General features: G+C 40.6%; 6 protein-coding genes across 6 annotated transcripts; 3 read left to right on the forward strand and 3 right to left on the reverse strand.

The window, feature by feature from the left end:
- Positions 1 to 997: 997 nt before the first annotated feature.
- Positions 998 to 6,136, forward strand: UBR2 (putative ubiquitin-protein ligase UBR2; the record flags this gene model as incomplete). The annotated part of the gene is made up of 1 exon (XM_022818712.1): positions 998 to 6,136. One exon carries the CDS (start codon positions 998 to 1,000, stop codon positions 6,134 to 6,136), a length of 5,139 nt encoding a protein of 1,712 aa, XP_022675351.1.
- Positions 6,137 to 6,447: 311 nt separating this feature from the next.
- TYS1 (tyrosine--tRNA ligase TYS1) lies at positions 6,448 to 7,641 on the reverse strand (the record flags this gene model as incomplete). The annotated part of the gene is made up of 1 exon (XM_022818713.1): positions 6,448 to 7,641. The coding sequence occupies one exon, from the start codon at positions 7,639 to 7,641 to the stop codon at positions 6,448 to 6,450; it is 1,194 nt and encodes a 397-aa protein (XP_022675352.1).
- Positions 7,642 to 8,346: 705 nt separating this feature from the next.
- On the forward strand, positions 8,347 to 10,383 carry TFG1 (transcription factor IIF subunit TFG1; the record flags this gene model as incomplete). The annotated part of the gene is made up of 1 exon (XM_022818714.1): positions 8,347 to 10,383. One exon carries the CDS (start codon positions 8,347 to 8,349, stop codon positions 10,381 to 10,383), a length of 2,037 nt encoding a protein of 678 aa, XP_022675353.1.
- A 158-nt stretch (positions 10,384 to 10,541) lies between these two features.
- Positions 10,542 to 11,696, reverse strand: HGH1 (Hgh1p; the record flags this gene model as incomplete). Its single annotated transcript, XM_022818715.1, has 1 exon — positions 10,542 to 11,696. One exon carries the CDS (start codon positions 11,694 to 11,696, stop codon positions 10,542 to 10,544), a length of 1,155 nt encoding a protein of 384 aa, XP_022675354.1.
- A 442-nt stretch (positions 11,697 to 12,138) lies between these two features.
- Positions 12,139 to 12,456, forward strand: EMC6 (Emc6p; the record flags this gene model as incomplete). Its single annotated transcript, XM_022818716.1, has 1 exon — positions 12,139 to 12,456. The coding sequence occupies one exon, from the start codon at positions 12,139 to 12,141 to the stop codon at positions 12,454 to 12,456; it is 318 nt and encodes a 105-aa protein (XP_022675355.1).
- A 248-nt stretch (positions 12,457 to 12,704) lies between these two features.
- On the reverse strand, positions 12,705 to 15,569 carry PUF3 (mRNA-binding protein PUF3; the record flags this gene model as incomplete). The annotated part of the gene is made up of 1 exon (XM_022818717.1): positions 12,705 to 15,569. One exon carries the CDS (start codon positions 15,567 to 15,569, stop codon positions 12,705 to 12,707), a length of 2,865 nt encoding a protein of 954 aa, XP_022675356.1.
- Between the last annotated feature and the right edge of the window lie 1,326 nt (positions 15,570 to 16,895).

Below are 16,895 nucleotides of genomic sequence, written 5' to 3' on the forward strand. Positions count from 1 at the left end.
CTCCACTCCAATATCTCTTGTCTTTGCTCTTTCTCGCTTTCTTTCTCCCTCTCTTTATTTCTTCAGGTGCGCTTAATTTTGAAAGGTTGCTTGCTTGCTGCCCATATATATTCATCACTTTTTCCACTTTTCATATATATACATTTTTTTCTATGAGCTTTCTTTCTCTCTCTCTATGGGCTTCTCACTACTAGAAATGATTTGTAAAAACAAGGAAGGCGCTGCGCGCCAGTCACACAGCAAAAAAGCACACCACAGCGTGAGCCCCGGGGGGGGGGGAGTTTAGAAAACCACAGCTACCGCGCCTTATAGCCGCCAAACCGACCCTTTGGGGGCCCGCCTAGCGTCGCCAACTCGCTGCTGCGACGCGACGAAGCGAGACACCAGATCTGCATCCCAGTCACGTGACACAAACGGTCTTGTGCTTCTTCTCTCGCTCTCTTTTTTTTTTTTTTTTTTTTTTTTTCCTCCCTCGAATTTTCTCTGTCTGTCTGTCTGTCTGTTTGTTTGTCTCTCACTAGTGTTGCCCCCCCTTAAAGCACACAATGCCCATACAAACTGATCATACAGAAGCGGTTCGGAGTCTAAAGGCAGGCAAAAGACGTGTCCTGGGGCTTGAAAGACGCCTGTTTTCGTCTACAAGGCGAGTTAAACATACATACACGTATACACGTACATACACGGTCGCGATTTTGACTCCCGCTGTGAGGAAGCGCGGCAGAACCAGAAGCCGCGCTTCACTTTGTGTTGGCGGTTCTTAGGTGGCAAATCTTGGTAACTAAGAAAAACTAAACTAATAAAGTAAAAAGAGATGCGCCCTAGTTTTGAAAATAGAAAACATAAATAAAATAAGAAATGAAATGAATTGTGATTAGAAGGAAAGTGAAGAGTAGAAGAGCGGTAGAGAAGGTTGAGTTTGCAGGGAGATCTGTGGTTGAGATTTTTCGGAGGCCAGAGGATAGAGAAAGAAGCTGGTATTCTTTGAAATCCCAACAGGATGAGCCAGTCAGTGGAATGCTTGCGTGATTTTTTGGTTCACTATGCTCATTTCTGTGGGTATAAGTACAATGACATGTGTTCTTTCTATCTGTGGAAGGTGCTATCTAGGTGTATGGAGAGGGATAGCGAGGAGATCAAGTGGGAGGAGCTTATGGATGTTTTTGGGTCGAATGAGTGGGAGAGCGGGGGATTCAGGAAGATTAAATTGAGATCAGATTGGCGCGAGTCGTTTATTCCCAGGAGAAGAGTGAATGAGCATCGGGGGTCGCAGTGTTCGAAGCAGTGCCACGGGACGGAGACGGTGTATTACTGTTTTGATTGCACGAAGAATCCTTTGTATGAGATATGCGAGGAGTGTTTTGACGAGACGCAGCATATGGGCCACCGATACACGTCGCGCGTGGTAACGAGGCCCGAGGGGAAAGTGTGTCATTGTGGGGACATATCCGGATATAACAACCCAGAGAAGGCGTTTCAGTGCAAGATTAGCAGCAACAATGTCAGGGTAGACCTGTCGCCCGATGATATGTACGAGGAGAACTGGATAAGTACCTTTTCGCAGGTGCTGGATTACGTCATCGATTGTTGTTATGCATCGCTGGATGCGGATGAGAAGATCAAGCATGAGAACGTCGAGTCAATTCCAATTCAGGATTCCCATGGAAATATAGAAACGTTCTCAGATAGGTATGCACTTATATTGTACCAACACGAATGCCACATTCACATCCAGGACGTGGCCAGGAAGATATCGCAAACTTTGAAGAAAGACATCGGGTTTGGCACGTACGTCTTGTCCCAATTCGACCCCGATGAGCACTTCACAATCGTGGCAGAATCCACAGACAAACATTCAATGCTGAAACTGAAAGATTTACTCGCTGCACAAGACATACCGACGCATTTGTTAAATAGTTCGAACGTCTTCAAAAAATACTTGGTTAGCGAGTTGTGCCGCTGGCTACACCATTTCGCAATAAACAACTCCTCCGTGATATCGGGGAAAATGTCCCTCCGGCTTGCCTTCATGGAGCAATACCACTCTAACCTCATGGCAACTAAACCATTCAAAATTAATATTCTTGGAAACTTCACTGTACCGCAACAACAGCACAACACATTCCCATGGATTAAACCCTGGAATTTTCAGCACAATCGTGACGAGACACACGACTCTCGTGTGCTGGCTACCATGATTCGATATGATCAGAAAATTAAAGAGACAGATACACCAAATTCAACTTGTAGATACCTTCCCTTATCGGGATCCCGGTTCCAGTACTTCATTACCCAATGCGTTACAGCTTTCTCTCATTTTACGAGATTAAGATTACTAGAAGTGTTAGGAACCATCTTTAGCGTGACAGATGACTCGAAAAAATGCTTGGCTGCTCAATACTTGGACGTGTATTGCAACGTGCTATACGGAACCATTGTTTTCGATTCAAGTGGCTGTAAACTTACTTTAATGAGCACGCTAGCGCAATACATATTTCCATCACCGGCTATCGCCAACATGATTATCAACTCTGGTTTCATAGAGAGATGCTTGGCTTTCAGTTACTCTATCATGCCATCGGACTCGGAAATAGTCCATAACTCTTCACCCATCCCTTTGAGTACAGACTTCAAATTACCACAAACAGTCATCAAAAACAAAAAAACAGTTATTTGTTTTAAGGATATCTACCAAACAATGTGCACAAATAACAACCCAGAATCCGTCTTTGCTAATAAATCGTTAGTAAAGGCGATCTCAGAATGCTTTTTCTCGTTTAACACTATATTGCCGCTCAAACGTGAAGCAGTTAAACATGTTCAATATGAAAACTTCGATTTCTCTTCCTTTTATTTCTTCTTCTCATCTATCTTAATCATGGTAGATGGGTTCTTAAGAAATATATCACTCGTGATGGACCCCATAAAGAGAAAGGAAATTGTTTCATCATTATTAAAATCATCTATTGATAGACAATTGGCATCTTTAGACAAATTTCGTTCTCCGGTTTCAAATATTAACACAAATTTCTTCAATGCCAGTGTTTGTAATGTTCGTTCCCAAATTTTCAACTTCCAAGTAGGCTCCGATATCCAAAACTTTTTCAATCCAATTTCGTATTACATTAAATTTATCTTGCAATGGAGTCAATGCGGAAGGTACGAACCCCTACCCGAATCTTTGAACAATGCGATCAAATTTAGCGAACTTCTACCATCTGCATCAGAGTGTTTGTGGATTGCAGAACCTTCACTCTGTACCCTAGTTATGATATCTCAAATTGAAGTAGGGTTTTGGGTGCGTAATGGATCTCCAATTCAACATCAGCTAAAGATGTACACACGGTACAGTATGCGTGAATTCACATACTTTAGTGATTTCTTTCATGTACAACTCTCTATGTGCTACGCTAACCCGCAAGATTTTATGGTAAATTTCCTTACAAGATGGGGACTTAAGAATTGGGCCGAAGGAATTCCAATCGATAACTACCCAGAAGAGCCATTGACAGTTGCAATGACGGAACAGTGTATTCTAACCTTAATTCGACTGTTAACTGAGACTAGAGCTCTATGCGTTTCCTCATCAGTAGAAGGATTTGAAAGCACTATGAAATCAGAAATTATACACTCTTTGTGCTTCAGAAATTGTACCTATAGTTCTCTAGTAGAGGCAATTCCAGAACATGTTACAAAACATCCAGCCTTTGATCTTTACTTGAAGGAATTTAGTGATTATCATAAACCAACTGGTATTTTTGAAACTGGAACTTACAGTTTAAAGAAACAATACAGGAAAAATGTTGATCCTTATTTTATCGGATTTTCCTCAAGTAAAAGATACGAGGCAACTATACTTGTTAGAGAAAGGATGAAGAAAACTCATGGTATTTCATTCAACGATACTTTTGTTCCAGCTGTCACTGTAATAGATCAACTAAAAGATACTCAGTACCGTAATCTCTACCAAATTACTTCCACCGATATTTTTGGTATATTTATCAAAAATACATTAGTGCATACTATGAAGCTCAAACAGGAATCATTATTGGGTAAAGTCTTACATTTAATTCACCTCTGCATTATAAACAATTTGACTGAATTTTCAAAGATATTCTGGCGAGAATATCACTTAGATGAATCTGAAAATGGTTTCTATCATAGTATTGGGTCGTTGCTTTACTACTTCCTTTCTTCTGAAGATTTCAATTATGAAAATGGAAAAATAAGGGAAATATTTAGGTTCTTAAAAGACAGAGCTCCTCATATCAATGTCAATGACTACTTATTTGAACAAACTCAGGGTTATGATCCTAGAGTCTTATTCACCGATATTAGTGAATCCGAAAACGATGAGCATACCAAGAAAAAGATACTTGCTAAAAAGAGAAGAGAAAAGATGATGCAAAAGCTAGCAAAACAACAACAAGAGTTTATGGACAATCACAATGTTTCAACAAATGATTTTGGTTCGCAAGCTATAAACCTAGAAACATCTGATATTGATATCTCATGGAGCTACCCCGAAGATGATTGCGTCTTTTGTACAATGCCAAAGGATTATGACGTTTTATCATACTTCGTCTTTATTGAAAGAGGTCTTACTTCAATCGATGTTTCCCTCGAAGATAATTCCAAAAATCTAAAATTCGGACCAGTATTAACCGCTTGTGGTCATTGTGCACACTTTGGCTGTTTGTTATCGCATATGAAATCCATTAGAAAGAATTTAGGCCAAATCACAAAGAATACTAGAGATAACTATGGATTATCCACTATTACTTGTGCATTATGCAAATCCATGGTGAATTCTTTTATACCTCTTTTGAAAGGCATGCAACATTGTGCAGACTACAACTCCAAGAGTCTCCTAACGCGTCATAGTTTAGCATTAATTACTGAACTCAGTGGTATGAAGTTCTCACTTCAAAACGGTTTTATTGCCAGTTGCACATTATTAGCAAATACCATTGCCAACCTGGAACTATCCTTGAGGGAATCTAAACATAAATTCATCATTAATAAGTTAAGCAATAGACAGGTCACAAGCCTACGACTTCTAGATGATTTAATAAGTGTTGGCTTAGAAAAAAGATTGATTTCAGCAAGTGGCCGCCGTATCAAGGATCCTTTCTTATCATTTTGCATATCTATTCATCTTTTCTCAGGAATTAAAGTCGTCACAGATTTGTTAAGGCGCAAAGTAATCGAGGAACTGACACTGAGAGTGAACGATCTTGTAAGTTTGTCGTATCAACAAATTGTTCCGGAATCATCTTCTAAAATAGACTTCGATATTCCATGTAGCGATGTCATATCCCAAATTATTGTGACAAGAATTCACAGTATCCAAGATATTGAACAAAATAGTATCTCGGAAGCAGAAAGTTTCTTCCGACGTAACCAGAAGGCACTTATCAATTTATTCATGTCCCATTTTTTGATCTTTTTGAGGAAAGCATGCGTTGCCCTTCATTGCAAGTTCATTAATGAACAGAAAATGCTCTTTAATTACAAAAACTCTAACGAACTCGAGACGATGTTAGATCATTGTAACCTTCCTTCTTTCTTGAATCTACTTCAAGAAATGTTCTCCATTTTCAGTCAATCAACTTCAACTAGTATCAAAATAACGAATATAATGTCGTTCAAACCTCAACTGCCTATATCGTCGCCCTTTATTAATCTACCAGAAGTTCTGTCAAACCTATCGAAATTAACGGATTCGGAGTTGCATTTAAGGTTCCGTGCATTTAAGGAAGACATATCAATATGCATGTTTTGTGGAACTTCTTGTGGTCTTCAGAGATCATCATTGTTACACTTCTCGCGCTTAGGTCAATGTACAAATCATTACTACAACGAGTGTAAATTCAAGTCTCCTTACGCGTGCTTTTTCATTCTTAAGAGCAATGTTATATACTTGGGTTACGGAAATCAAGGCTCTTTTTACCAAACACCCTATGTGAACAAGCATGGCGAAACAGACGAGGATTATAAGCTAGGAACCCCGGTTTTTTTCAACGAAGCAAGGTATAAGCATTTCATTCAGGATATCGTAATTCCTGGAAAGATTCCTCATTTCATTAATCGTGCGAATGATAAAACTGTAGATTTGGGTGGTTGGGAATCAATGTAAAAGACATTTTAACTTATTCATACAACAGCAACAAAAAGTCTTCTATTTCTTCCTAACTCCGTTTTATGCATATCCAATACATACTTAATATTTTACTATACCCTAGTCTTTTCTGAGAAAAGGCTATGAAACGCTAGCATCACCATATCTTATATATGCAACTCAGCAAGCATCATGGCTTGCAATTCCTACTGTCAATTAAACTTCACTTTTATATTTCTTTGAAAAGCGAGAATTTGAATTAAACGGCAAAAGAATTAAACTATTCTCAAGTACATATTGGACTATATACCGGTTAACTAGTAACAAATCTATTGGGAACCTTCCAAAGTAGTATCCTTGAGCTGTTGTGTTACTTCTTCGGTAGCAGGCTTAGCACCTGGGTAACGGTCACCCTTGTTCTTAGGCTTTTTAGCCTTCTTAGTCTTTTCAGGTACTGGAGCTGGATAACCCTTGGCTTCAGCTTCTTGGAATTCTGGGTTGTTCTGGAACTCTTCTCTAATAGGAGCTAGCAATTCATTGATAGCTTCAGTGACACCGGCTTTCAAATCTGGAGGAGCCAATTTTTGTTCTGCGAAATCTTTCTTGATATCATCTATAGAGGAGTAAGAAACTGGACCACCGAACTTTTCAGGACGATCGATGTCAAATTTGAAGTAGTTGGCACCGTGCTTCAATTCTTGAATTGGAGCAACGACGAATTCGATAAAGGATAGCAAACCATTGTCTTCAACGACACCTGGTGCACAGAAAGCACTGTTGATCTTCTTCTTAACTTGCTTTGGTTCTTCCAAAATGTCGATCTTAGAGTTTGGATCAGAAGCAGACATTTTACCACCTTGGCCCAAACCTGGGACCATAGGGTTCATTAAGTGAGCTCTCTTCTTGTAACCAAGCTTACCCAAGTTTTCCTCTGCCAACACAAAGATCTTTCTCTGGTCAACACCACCGAATTGGGCATCGACACCGAGATGCTCCTCGTCCAATGCTTGCATTAATGGGTAAATCAAACCACTCAACAATGGATTGTCCACTTGCTTCACAACATCCGCACCAGCTCTTTTGGCATCGTTTTGAGAAACAATGTTAGATAGCTTGAAGATATCCATCACGTAATCGGTAGATGTTTGGTAAGAAGAACCGACAACGAACTTCAACTTTTCAATTGGAACATTGATGCTCTTCAAAATAGCCTTGATCACAAGTTCATAGTACTTGGCTCTGTAGGAAACAACCTCTAATGACGCCTTCATGTTGTCCAAAAACGCATGCAAGTCTGCCAACAAAACTGTCACCTCACATCCTGCCTTCAAGAAATGTGCCAACTTCGTCATTGGAACGAAGTAACCACAATGTGGTCTACCTGTTGGTGCTGTACCCCAGTACAACTTCAAAGGTCTCTTTTCAACCTCCAAAACATTCTTGATGATTTGTCCGTTAAGAACTTCCTGCAAATTCTTGGTAATTAGCTCGTATTGCTCCTTAGGATCAGTAACAGATGACATTGGTTTGACTGATTGATTCTTCTTCGAAATGCTAAAATATCTTGTCCTATCGCTTTCGCTTCTAATCTGCTGCCACTAACAGATCCTCGATCTAGAATGTAAAAGTGAGACCACCCTTCTGATATGATTTACGTCTCCACTGACACAACTCAACCAAACCCTTTTATGTCTTTTCATTCTTCTGCTGCAAATCCTGTTATGAGTAATGGTGAAGCTGAATCTGATGTCGAAACTGCGTTACGAATCGTCCATGCTGAAGAGAAATGAAATGAAATGGGAAATTCGATGCGACCATTCCACAAAAACCCGTACATCGCATATTGAATCTAGTTCACGTGACTTGGAACTTCTGTTCATAGGTCCTTATTACCACCTTGCATCGCCATATGTAAGGTTTCATACATCTGGGACACGGTGGATGGTGGTTCCTAGTATGTTTCATGCCGAGGACCTAACTGGACAGCGCATTTCGACTCGAGAAAGGCTATTTATTCCCCTATTATGGCTTTCGACCTGGTACATTACATTGAAAAGTTGTTAAAAAAGAGGAATCAAATTAAAATATGCTTAATGAACTTAATATAATTAATGGCAACTTGAAAGAGCAAAAGAGTTTGAGAAAGTGGGACTCAAATACGGAGTCTTTACCATTGGAAAGTGGAGTATTATAGCAGGAAAGTGTAAACATTCGATAGGTATACTGAAATGTCGGCTCCACTAAAGTCTGATGATGCTTCTCCCTTCATCAAGAGGGACCAGATGAGAAGAGAGTTCTTGAAGGCAAGACAACGGAGTAACAATCCTAGACCTATGGTGAAGAAGGAAGATCCTGAGCAAGCCGAGGAGGAGGCTCGTAAGTTGCTTCAGCCTGAGGCTCTTTCTAGAAGGGTGAAGAAGGAGCCTGGGAAGTCTGGGTACAGTGAGTTTCCATTGCGTGCTATTGACATGCGGGAAAATGAGAATGTGAAGACCAATTTGGTGAAGTTCCAGTCGAAGAAGCCTATTGATCCTCAAGATTTCCATTTGCCAATCAGATTGCATCGGAAGGATACCAGAAACTTGCAGTTTCAGTTAACCAGAGCCGAAATTGTGCAGAGACAGAAGGAAATTGCCGAGTTTAAGAAGAGGCAACTGGAGGAGGCCGGTGGTTCTACTGGCAGTGCTGGTGCAACCAACAACTCCACTCCAACACCATTCAACGCTAACAATCGCTCGGGCAATAGTAAGCAGTCTACTCCGGTAGCACACCAGGGCAACTCAACTGCTTCCGTCACCCCTATGAATACTAATACTAATACTAATAATACTACTACTACTACCACTAATAATAATAATAATGGAAACACCAATGGTGCGACTGACCCCAATAATCCAGGTGCAAAAGAGGGATCACCGTCTAATATTTTAACTCCTCTTGAAGTAGCAGGCCCTGCAGAAGATCCTACTAAGGTGGGTATGGTCAAATACGATGGTAAGCCAGAACCTGAGGTTCATGAAGAGGGCACTATAGATCCTATGGCCGACATTGCCCCTCATGGAGGCGGAAGATTTAAAAGGGGTAATTCTAAAAAGAAGACTAGACAATTGAAGAGACTCGATGAAGAAGCGAAGAGACTTAGATTTGAAGAATTTTACCCATGGGTCATGGAAGATTTCGACGGTTTTAACACATGGGTGGGTTCTTACGAAGCTGGTAACTCTGACTCGTACGTTCTATTGAGTGTGGAAGATGATGGGAGCTTCACAATGATCCCTGCAGACAAGGTGTACCGTTTCACAGCAAGAAACAAATATAATACTTTGACCATCGAAGAAGCGGAAAAGAGAATGGAAAAACACAAGGAAGGTGCCCCTCGTTGGTTCATGAAACATTTAGATGAATCTAGTAAAACTACTACAAGATACGATAGAACATTAAGAAGACTAAGGGCTGTTGATGGTAATACAAGAAAAGCAGACGAAGACGAAGATCGTGACGACAACTCTGAAGTCGAATTAGATTATGATGAAGAGTTTGCAGATGACGAAGAAGCCCCAATCATAGATGGTAATGAAGAAGAAAACAAAGAATCAGAACAAAGGATCAAGAAAGAAATGCTACAGGCCAATGCTATGGGGCTTCGTGACGATGATGGAGAAGAATCAGATGACGAATTGTTTGGCGAAAAGAAAATTGACGAAGAAGGTGAAAAGGTCAAGAAAGCTCTTCTGAAAACAGATCTGGGTGCTCTATATGAGTCTGATGAGGACGAGAATCCATACTTATCACACTCAGAAGAAGATGAGGAACAAAATGAGGAGAAAAAAGACTCAGATAAGGAGAATGAAAAGCAAAGTCGTAAGTCGTCTCCAAAGAAGAAATCTTCTGACACACCTTCTGGCCCTCCAAAGCTAGTTGTTAAGAGTGTAAACCAACACATTGTGGTTCTACATGGAGAGAAGTCAGTGTTATCTAACTTCCCAGCCGGCGACTGGAATCCGAATGCCAAGAAGCGTGCTGCAGAGCCAACTTCGTCCGCACAGCCCGACAGCAAGAAATTAAAAACAGATTATTCTGATGCAGATCTATTAACGGAGGATGACATTATCAATGCCATCCAAGGTAAGAAATTGACACTAAAACAATTGATTCAGCAATTGAAAGAGAAAGTTAGCAAACATCCTGATAATAAGGAAAGGATGAAGGTATTTGTCAAAAACCTCGTGAAACTGAACGGTAAGTTCTTGGAACTAAGTAAATAATTATGGTTATAAGAAGAAGTCAATAAACGAATAAAAAATGGAATATTTTTTTTAAGTCACACAGTTCCATCCTCAGTATCTATTATGCTAAATAGTCGTTTTGTTTCTATAAAACATTATAAATAAAAATATTTGACGAAGCATTTTTTTTTTTTTTTTTACAAAACTTCTACAATAGCTTCATCATCATCTTCGGATTCTTCATCAACTTCTTCTGCCTCCAATTCATCTCCATCTTCAGCAGATTTTGAAACGATTTCTTCTATCACTTCATTTTCTGGTTCACCTCTCATCAACATATTAACTACTCTATGGCACACTTCCCCAATGTCTTCATGGTCAACATTTTTGTGTAGTTCTCTGATTAATGGATAGACGGACTTTGACCTTAAGTATTCTCTCCCAGCCCTTGTGGTACATAGAAGCAAAATACTTTCGAGGTGTACGCAAATAATTTCAGGAATTGGATCTCTCTGTTTATCTTCTGGCAAGAACTGAAGCTCATCAGGAAGATTGAATAAATCTTCTTCATCAATTTCTGAGTCCTTTGCGGATGCAATTGGTAATAGAATGTATGGCAAAAGATTAATATCTTCATTCTTCAAAAGAACTTCGTGTTTTTCGGAATCGAATAGAGAATTCTTGATGGTATATGCGACACCTTCTCTTCTAGTTTTACAATCGTATTTTTCTGTGAATACCAATAGCTTCTTAATTGGGATAACATTATCATATTCTTGTTCTTGAATGAAATATTCCCTACCCATCTTGAAACGAGATATGTCTGCAAAGAAGTAAGCTAGGTAATCAAAGTTGGCATATTTATTCAACTTTCTGTCGTATCCTTTAACAAAACAGTCCATCAAACAATCCATAACTTTATTGCTCTTGAAGACTTCCTTATCCAACGGAATGCCGTCATCTTCCCTCTTAACAAATGAGAAAACCTTAGTAACTTTGTCCTCCTTCGCAAGGTTAGACAATAGAATGCACATGATATCTGCGCTGGCATTGCTCAAATCACAGATCTTCCAGGAAAGGTATTCCAAGAATTCTTCATCGTCAACAATTAACTTTCTTGCTGTTACGTCATCACAAAGGTTCGCTAGAATAGTTGTCGACTGTTGCACAATAACCTTAGATTTGTCCTTAGCAAGGATTTTGAGATCTTTGATAGATCTGTAGTTATCATAACGGAAGATAGCTGCATTGGAACCGGTTGAAAAACCCACAAGGTTGTCCAATGCGATTTGTCTGACAGCTGGCTGGTCAGAATGCAAAAAGGATACAAGTTCTTCAAGTTGAGTTGGCATTTTTTTTTTTTACCTATTAATTCTTAATGAATTTTAAATTCCAACTCTCAACGTAATACTGATACAAACTCTACAAGGCTTACCTATATGTGTCTTATAAATCTACGATGAGTTTCATGCGATGAGCTTCATCGATTACTCGACTTTCTTGTCATGCTAGAAAAAAAAAAAGAAATCCTTAATACTGAAGTGCGGGTAATGTATATTTATATGAATGAATTAACGATCATCCAAAGGCTTGCTGCAAGTATCTTTAAATTCTAAAGCAGAATCGAGGAATTGTTGATTCTTGAAAGGGTTAAAGCACAGGCGAATAATAGTCAATTGATCATTTTCAAAGGATATATTAAAAATATCTAAAGGGTGGTTTTTGTATCATATCTGTCATTGGCTCTTTGCTGTCTAAGGGGAGGAATATCTGGTAATATTCTTAATTAGAAGTATGAGCTCTCCATTAATTGGTCTTTCATCTTCTGAAAGCGAGAGCTTCAATTGCAATAAGCTGTCTAAGATACACGATGGAACAATGCTAATGGCTGGACTCAGTGCTGGAATACTACAATTGGAGTCTTTTGCAGGTTTCGGGATGTTTTTGGGTGTTTACACATTGGTGAATCTACTATTTATAGGGTGGATGTGTAAATTCAAGCCCAGCTACTACTTTGGTACGCCAATCCAAACGATATGGCTCCAGCCTCTCTTCCGTGAGCTAGCAGGTTTTGTAATGACGTGGACTTTTGCCTTCACACTAGTAAGGTGAAGAACTTTATAGTCATTTGGATAGTATTTCCATCCTCTTTGTAGAACTATATAATATAATTTGCATGTATTAACAGGAAGATGATAAACAATATATACATTTAGGGAGTTAGGGATATTAATCTTTGAGAAAGAGAATTATGAATTCTTTTTCAATTTTCAATTGATTCATGCAGTCGTTGACGAAAGAACTGTAACAATAGAAGGTATAAATAAAAAAAAAAAAAAGCAAGAGATTGGTTACGGCTCTCAGATCTTAATGTTCTCAACTAGCGTTGCTAATTTTTCAACACTGGCTAGATGTCTATTTCCTAAAGTGTTATTTTTGTTGGATCTGTCCAAATAAGATCTGATAGCTATAACAATCAATCTTTCGTCGTTATCGGTTGCAACACCAACAAGTTTTTGAACGACGTAATTAGCATATTGGTCTCGCATCATTAAAATTAAAGGTGCACTATCCTCCAAATCAGCAGCATGTTCTTCATCCTTTGGAAGTATTTCATCCAAAATTTGTCTGATTTGGCTCTTGGATCCATATACTACCGATTTTTCAACAACGTTAGAAGCAAACTTATGCTTTGAAAATTCAACGACATTTTTACATATGGTGTCGATGATATTTTGTTTACTTCTTCCAATATGCACACTCGTATCGTCAGTACCGTGTTGCAAAATATGTTGAATGACATAATTCCCATATTGATCTTGAATCAAGAAAGGAATGAATTCATCCAAATCATTTAGAATATTGTCTTGGTCTTCTAAAGAACCGAATTCTAGCAATCTTTGGACCACTCTGCAACCGTAAGAGTGAGTCGAAAGATGATATATTTGTCCTTTCAGACTTTGCAAAATGAAAGGCAATTTTTCTATTGCGATACATTCAATGGCTTTTTGAATGACGTGGTTACCATTTTGATCCTTTATCATAACCAAAACACGATTGGAGAGTTCAGAAACAAGCGAGACCTTCTGATCTTCATCTAGGAACTCAAGTGCCTTTTGAATAACACGACAAGCATACATTTCCAAGGATAAGACTTCCATTTTGCCTCTGAATTGATCTACCAATACTTCCTTTTGGGTTTTAGTACCATGTTCGAAGAATTTTTGGATAACGTAGTTACCAAATACGTCATGAGACAATGGGATGGATTCGTCCCTTATTTCATTGAAAATTACTTCTTTTTCTGCATCGGAAGCGGTAGCTAGTTCTTGTTGGATAAATCTCGAACCATGTTGGTCTTTGCAGAACTCCAATGCAGACCCGTAAATATCACTGAGCTTGTAAACCTTATTGGTTGGGTTATTTCTGAACTCTTCCAATAGTGGTGATCTGATAATGGGTGGTTTGTTGCTTTGGCGAGCACCTTTCCCTTGGCGAGCTGGTTTAGACGAGCTTGGTGTCGAAGAGCCTCCATGTTGGGAGTTTTGTTGCGGTGTACCGTTCATCCTTGAAGGTGGAGGAGAAAATTGTCCATAATTTGGTTTACCATTATGAAGGTAAGGATTCCCCTTACTCTTTGTTGAGAATTTTGAGTCCGTACCTCTTTTCCCAGAGCGCGTTGTTTCTGCAGTTGAAGTAGAATCTTGTGCATTAGGATGGTTGTGAACTGGCACTCCTGGGGGAATGAACATGTATGGTAATTGTGGAATAAACGGTGGGCTCATAGGAGGTTTAGCTGCTGAATTTCCATCTGAATCATCGATTGCGTTCTCTTTTACTGGTGGGAACATGAAGGGATATGGAGTTGGGAATGGATAGTGTCCATTGGGTGGATGAGGCATCATTGGTGAAGCTCCTGCGGCCATATCAGTAGCACCATTACTGGCACCTGCACCGCCATTTTTCAGACCCTGTTGTTCGGCAGCATCACGAGTCGCAGATCCATCCACATGATCACCTCCAGTGAAAGAAGAAGCGCCACCATTGTTCACCTTGTCACCATGTAAACTTGCGTTGCCATCAGCGGCGGCATTAGCATCCTCTGGATTTTGGTCAGAAGGCATGCCCGGGAAGTGTGGATGAGGAGAGAGAACAGGTGGAATGAACATTGGGACGCCAAACTGGTTGAATGGCGGGTACCCGTAGTTATACTGAGGCTGCTCGATATTATTGGTGATGCCGGGGTCCTGATCATCCTTGCCATTACCACCAGCACCACCGTAAAATTGCCGGTTAGGCTGGTGCATCTGGTGGGATTGTGGTACGCCGGCTTGCTGTGCGTCCTGAGGTCTAAACACTGGTGCTGCTGCGACGTTCCAGATGGTAGTCGGGTTGGGCTCATTGTGCTGCATCGACAAACTTTCGCTAACAGACTCCAAGACATCTGAGGTGTCTGACATTCTTCTTGCTGCTGCTGTTGCTTGCATGGTAGTAGTGGAGCCCACTCTGGACAGGTGTTCCATGCCTGGACTTGCGGACGTTCTTCTGGACCCTGCGCCTGCTGCGCCAGACCCCACAGAGACCTGCTGCCCGGAAACGGTCTGGGACACAGGTGCCATATTCAACTCCACTTCGCGAGTTCCCTCTGCTAGAGCACGGCCAAACCTTTCGAAGAAGCCGGTGCCTCCACTAGACGCAACGTTTGCGGCACTGTTACTGCCAACGGTGCTACCGTTGTTATTGTTATTGTTATTGTTACTGCTATAGGCCTGAAACTGCGCTGTAAGCCCGCCTGCAATACTTGCCGAGTAATGGTTCATCGGGTTGAGTCTATTCTGGGCGTGCGATGACGTGTTCGCTGGAAGCGACACTCCACCCACGGAAAGCGTTGTTCTCCTCAACATCGGTGAGTTCTGGCTCGCGAAGAGTATTTCTGAATCCACATCGCTCCCGGCGTTACTATTGAAAGACGCTCTTCTAAACCCGCCAATCTGTTGCTGGGATTGTTGCTGGGCCTGTTGTTGTTGCTGCTGCTGGGATTGCTGTTGTTGAGACAGTTGCTGCTGCGACTGCTGCCTTTGTAAAGCCGGGTTTGACAGCGCAGAAAGCGACGAAACAATCGAAGCCAGTTCTGAATCTATCGGATTTCCAGCATCTTTACTGCCAGAACCCATCACGTCAGAAACGGTGAGCCCCCAGCCATCCATCTGCTCCGAAATGGACATTTTCGAAACTTAAAGGAAGAGATATAACAAAGAAATAAAACAAAAACAAAACCCACTCTGTATAAAACAGGTCTCTCTTCTTCTCGAATTCAATCTCAATCCTGATTCCAAGTGCTTCTAGTTCTAGTTCTAGTTCTAGTTCTAGTTCCAGTTCCAGTTCTAGCTAGCCTCTGTAGTGTACTATTTTCGATTTTGGCTCACTTTCAAATCTATCCGGTATTGACTCCCCTGTGGTTTCTGAATTTATTTCAAGTTTATTCCCAAAAAAAAAATATATATAGAATGTCCACACGATAGCTCAACCACTCTCAAACTCGATTCGATCTCGACTCGCTGCCCTCTTTTGTCTTGGTCTTGATCGTTTATCTTTGATCTTGGCCTTGGCCTTTGCCCTTCTTTTCTGCTGCTTACAAAAAACTAGCTAAAACTACAAAATGGTATTAATACAAAATTGATATTAATACAAAATGATATGGCGCATCATCGCACTGGCGGCGCTGCTCAAGACCGGCAAGGAAAAAACCAAAAAAAAAAAAAAAAAAACTAAATCGATAAGTCCAGCGAAGGACGGAGGCAGGGTAAGAGGAAACAAATTTCAATGCTTTTCTGATTCTCCGGGTAACTATAGTAGCCACCGGGTAACCTTGGGATCTCGTCCCTCTTTTACACGGGAAAAAAAAAATTAATCTAAAAATCTAAAAAATCTAAAAATTAAAAAATTAAAAAAAAAAATGCTGTGGAAAAGTCCAGCGCAAGGTTCCCGTGCTTACACCCCCCGGAACATCTCTTCCCGAGGCATCCCAGTCTAACAAACAGTCCGTCTCTCTGCCTGTCTGCCTGTCTGCCTGGCTTCACGCCTTCATACATTGTAGGATCTTTTTGCCAGTTGCAAGCTGCTCAGCTTGTCAGAAAATAACTCGGCATTCCACCCTGTACCACCCTGTATCTTTCTCTACCACTTGCGAATCATCCGAACCATCGCCCTCGTCTCACTCGTCATACACAGTAGTATCTATTTCCCACAGTAAACACTAGTAACTAACTAACTAACTAACTATAAACAAAAATCCTGGGATTGGCCCCACCCCGCCCCCAGAACTCCCCGCACCACCCAGAAGCCTCTTTTCGCATTTTCCGGAGATCGCCTGCGGGGCCGTCTGACATTCGTCTTCCCTCAGGCCAGAGCCAGAGCCAGCCCGTACCCAAACAACACAAAAATAAACACACACACACGCACACACTTCAGATCCACATTGCTTACCCATTTTCTTTCTTTTCCCAGCTATCTATCTCTTTTTTCTCTCTAGCTGGCCAACCTCTTTCTTT

This window comes from Kluyveromyces marxianus, chromosome 3 (assembly GCF_001417885.1).
Source record: "Kluyveromyces marxianus DMKU3-1042 DNA, complete genome, chromosome 3".
Classification (NCBI taxonomy): domain Eukaryota; kingdom Fungi; phylum Ascomycota; class Saccharomycetes; order Saccharomycetales; family Saccharomycetaceae; genus Kluyveromyces; species Kluyveromyces marxianus.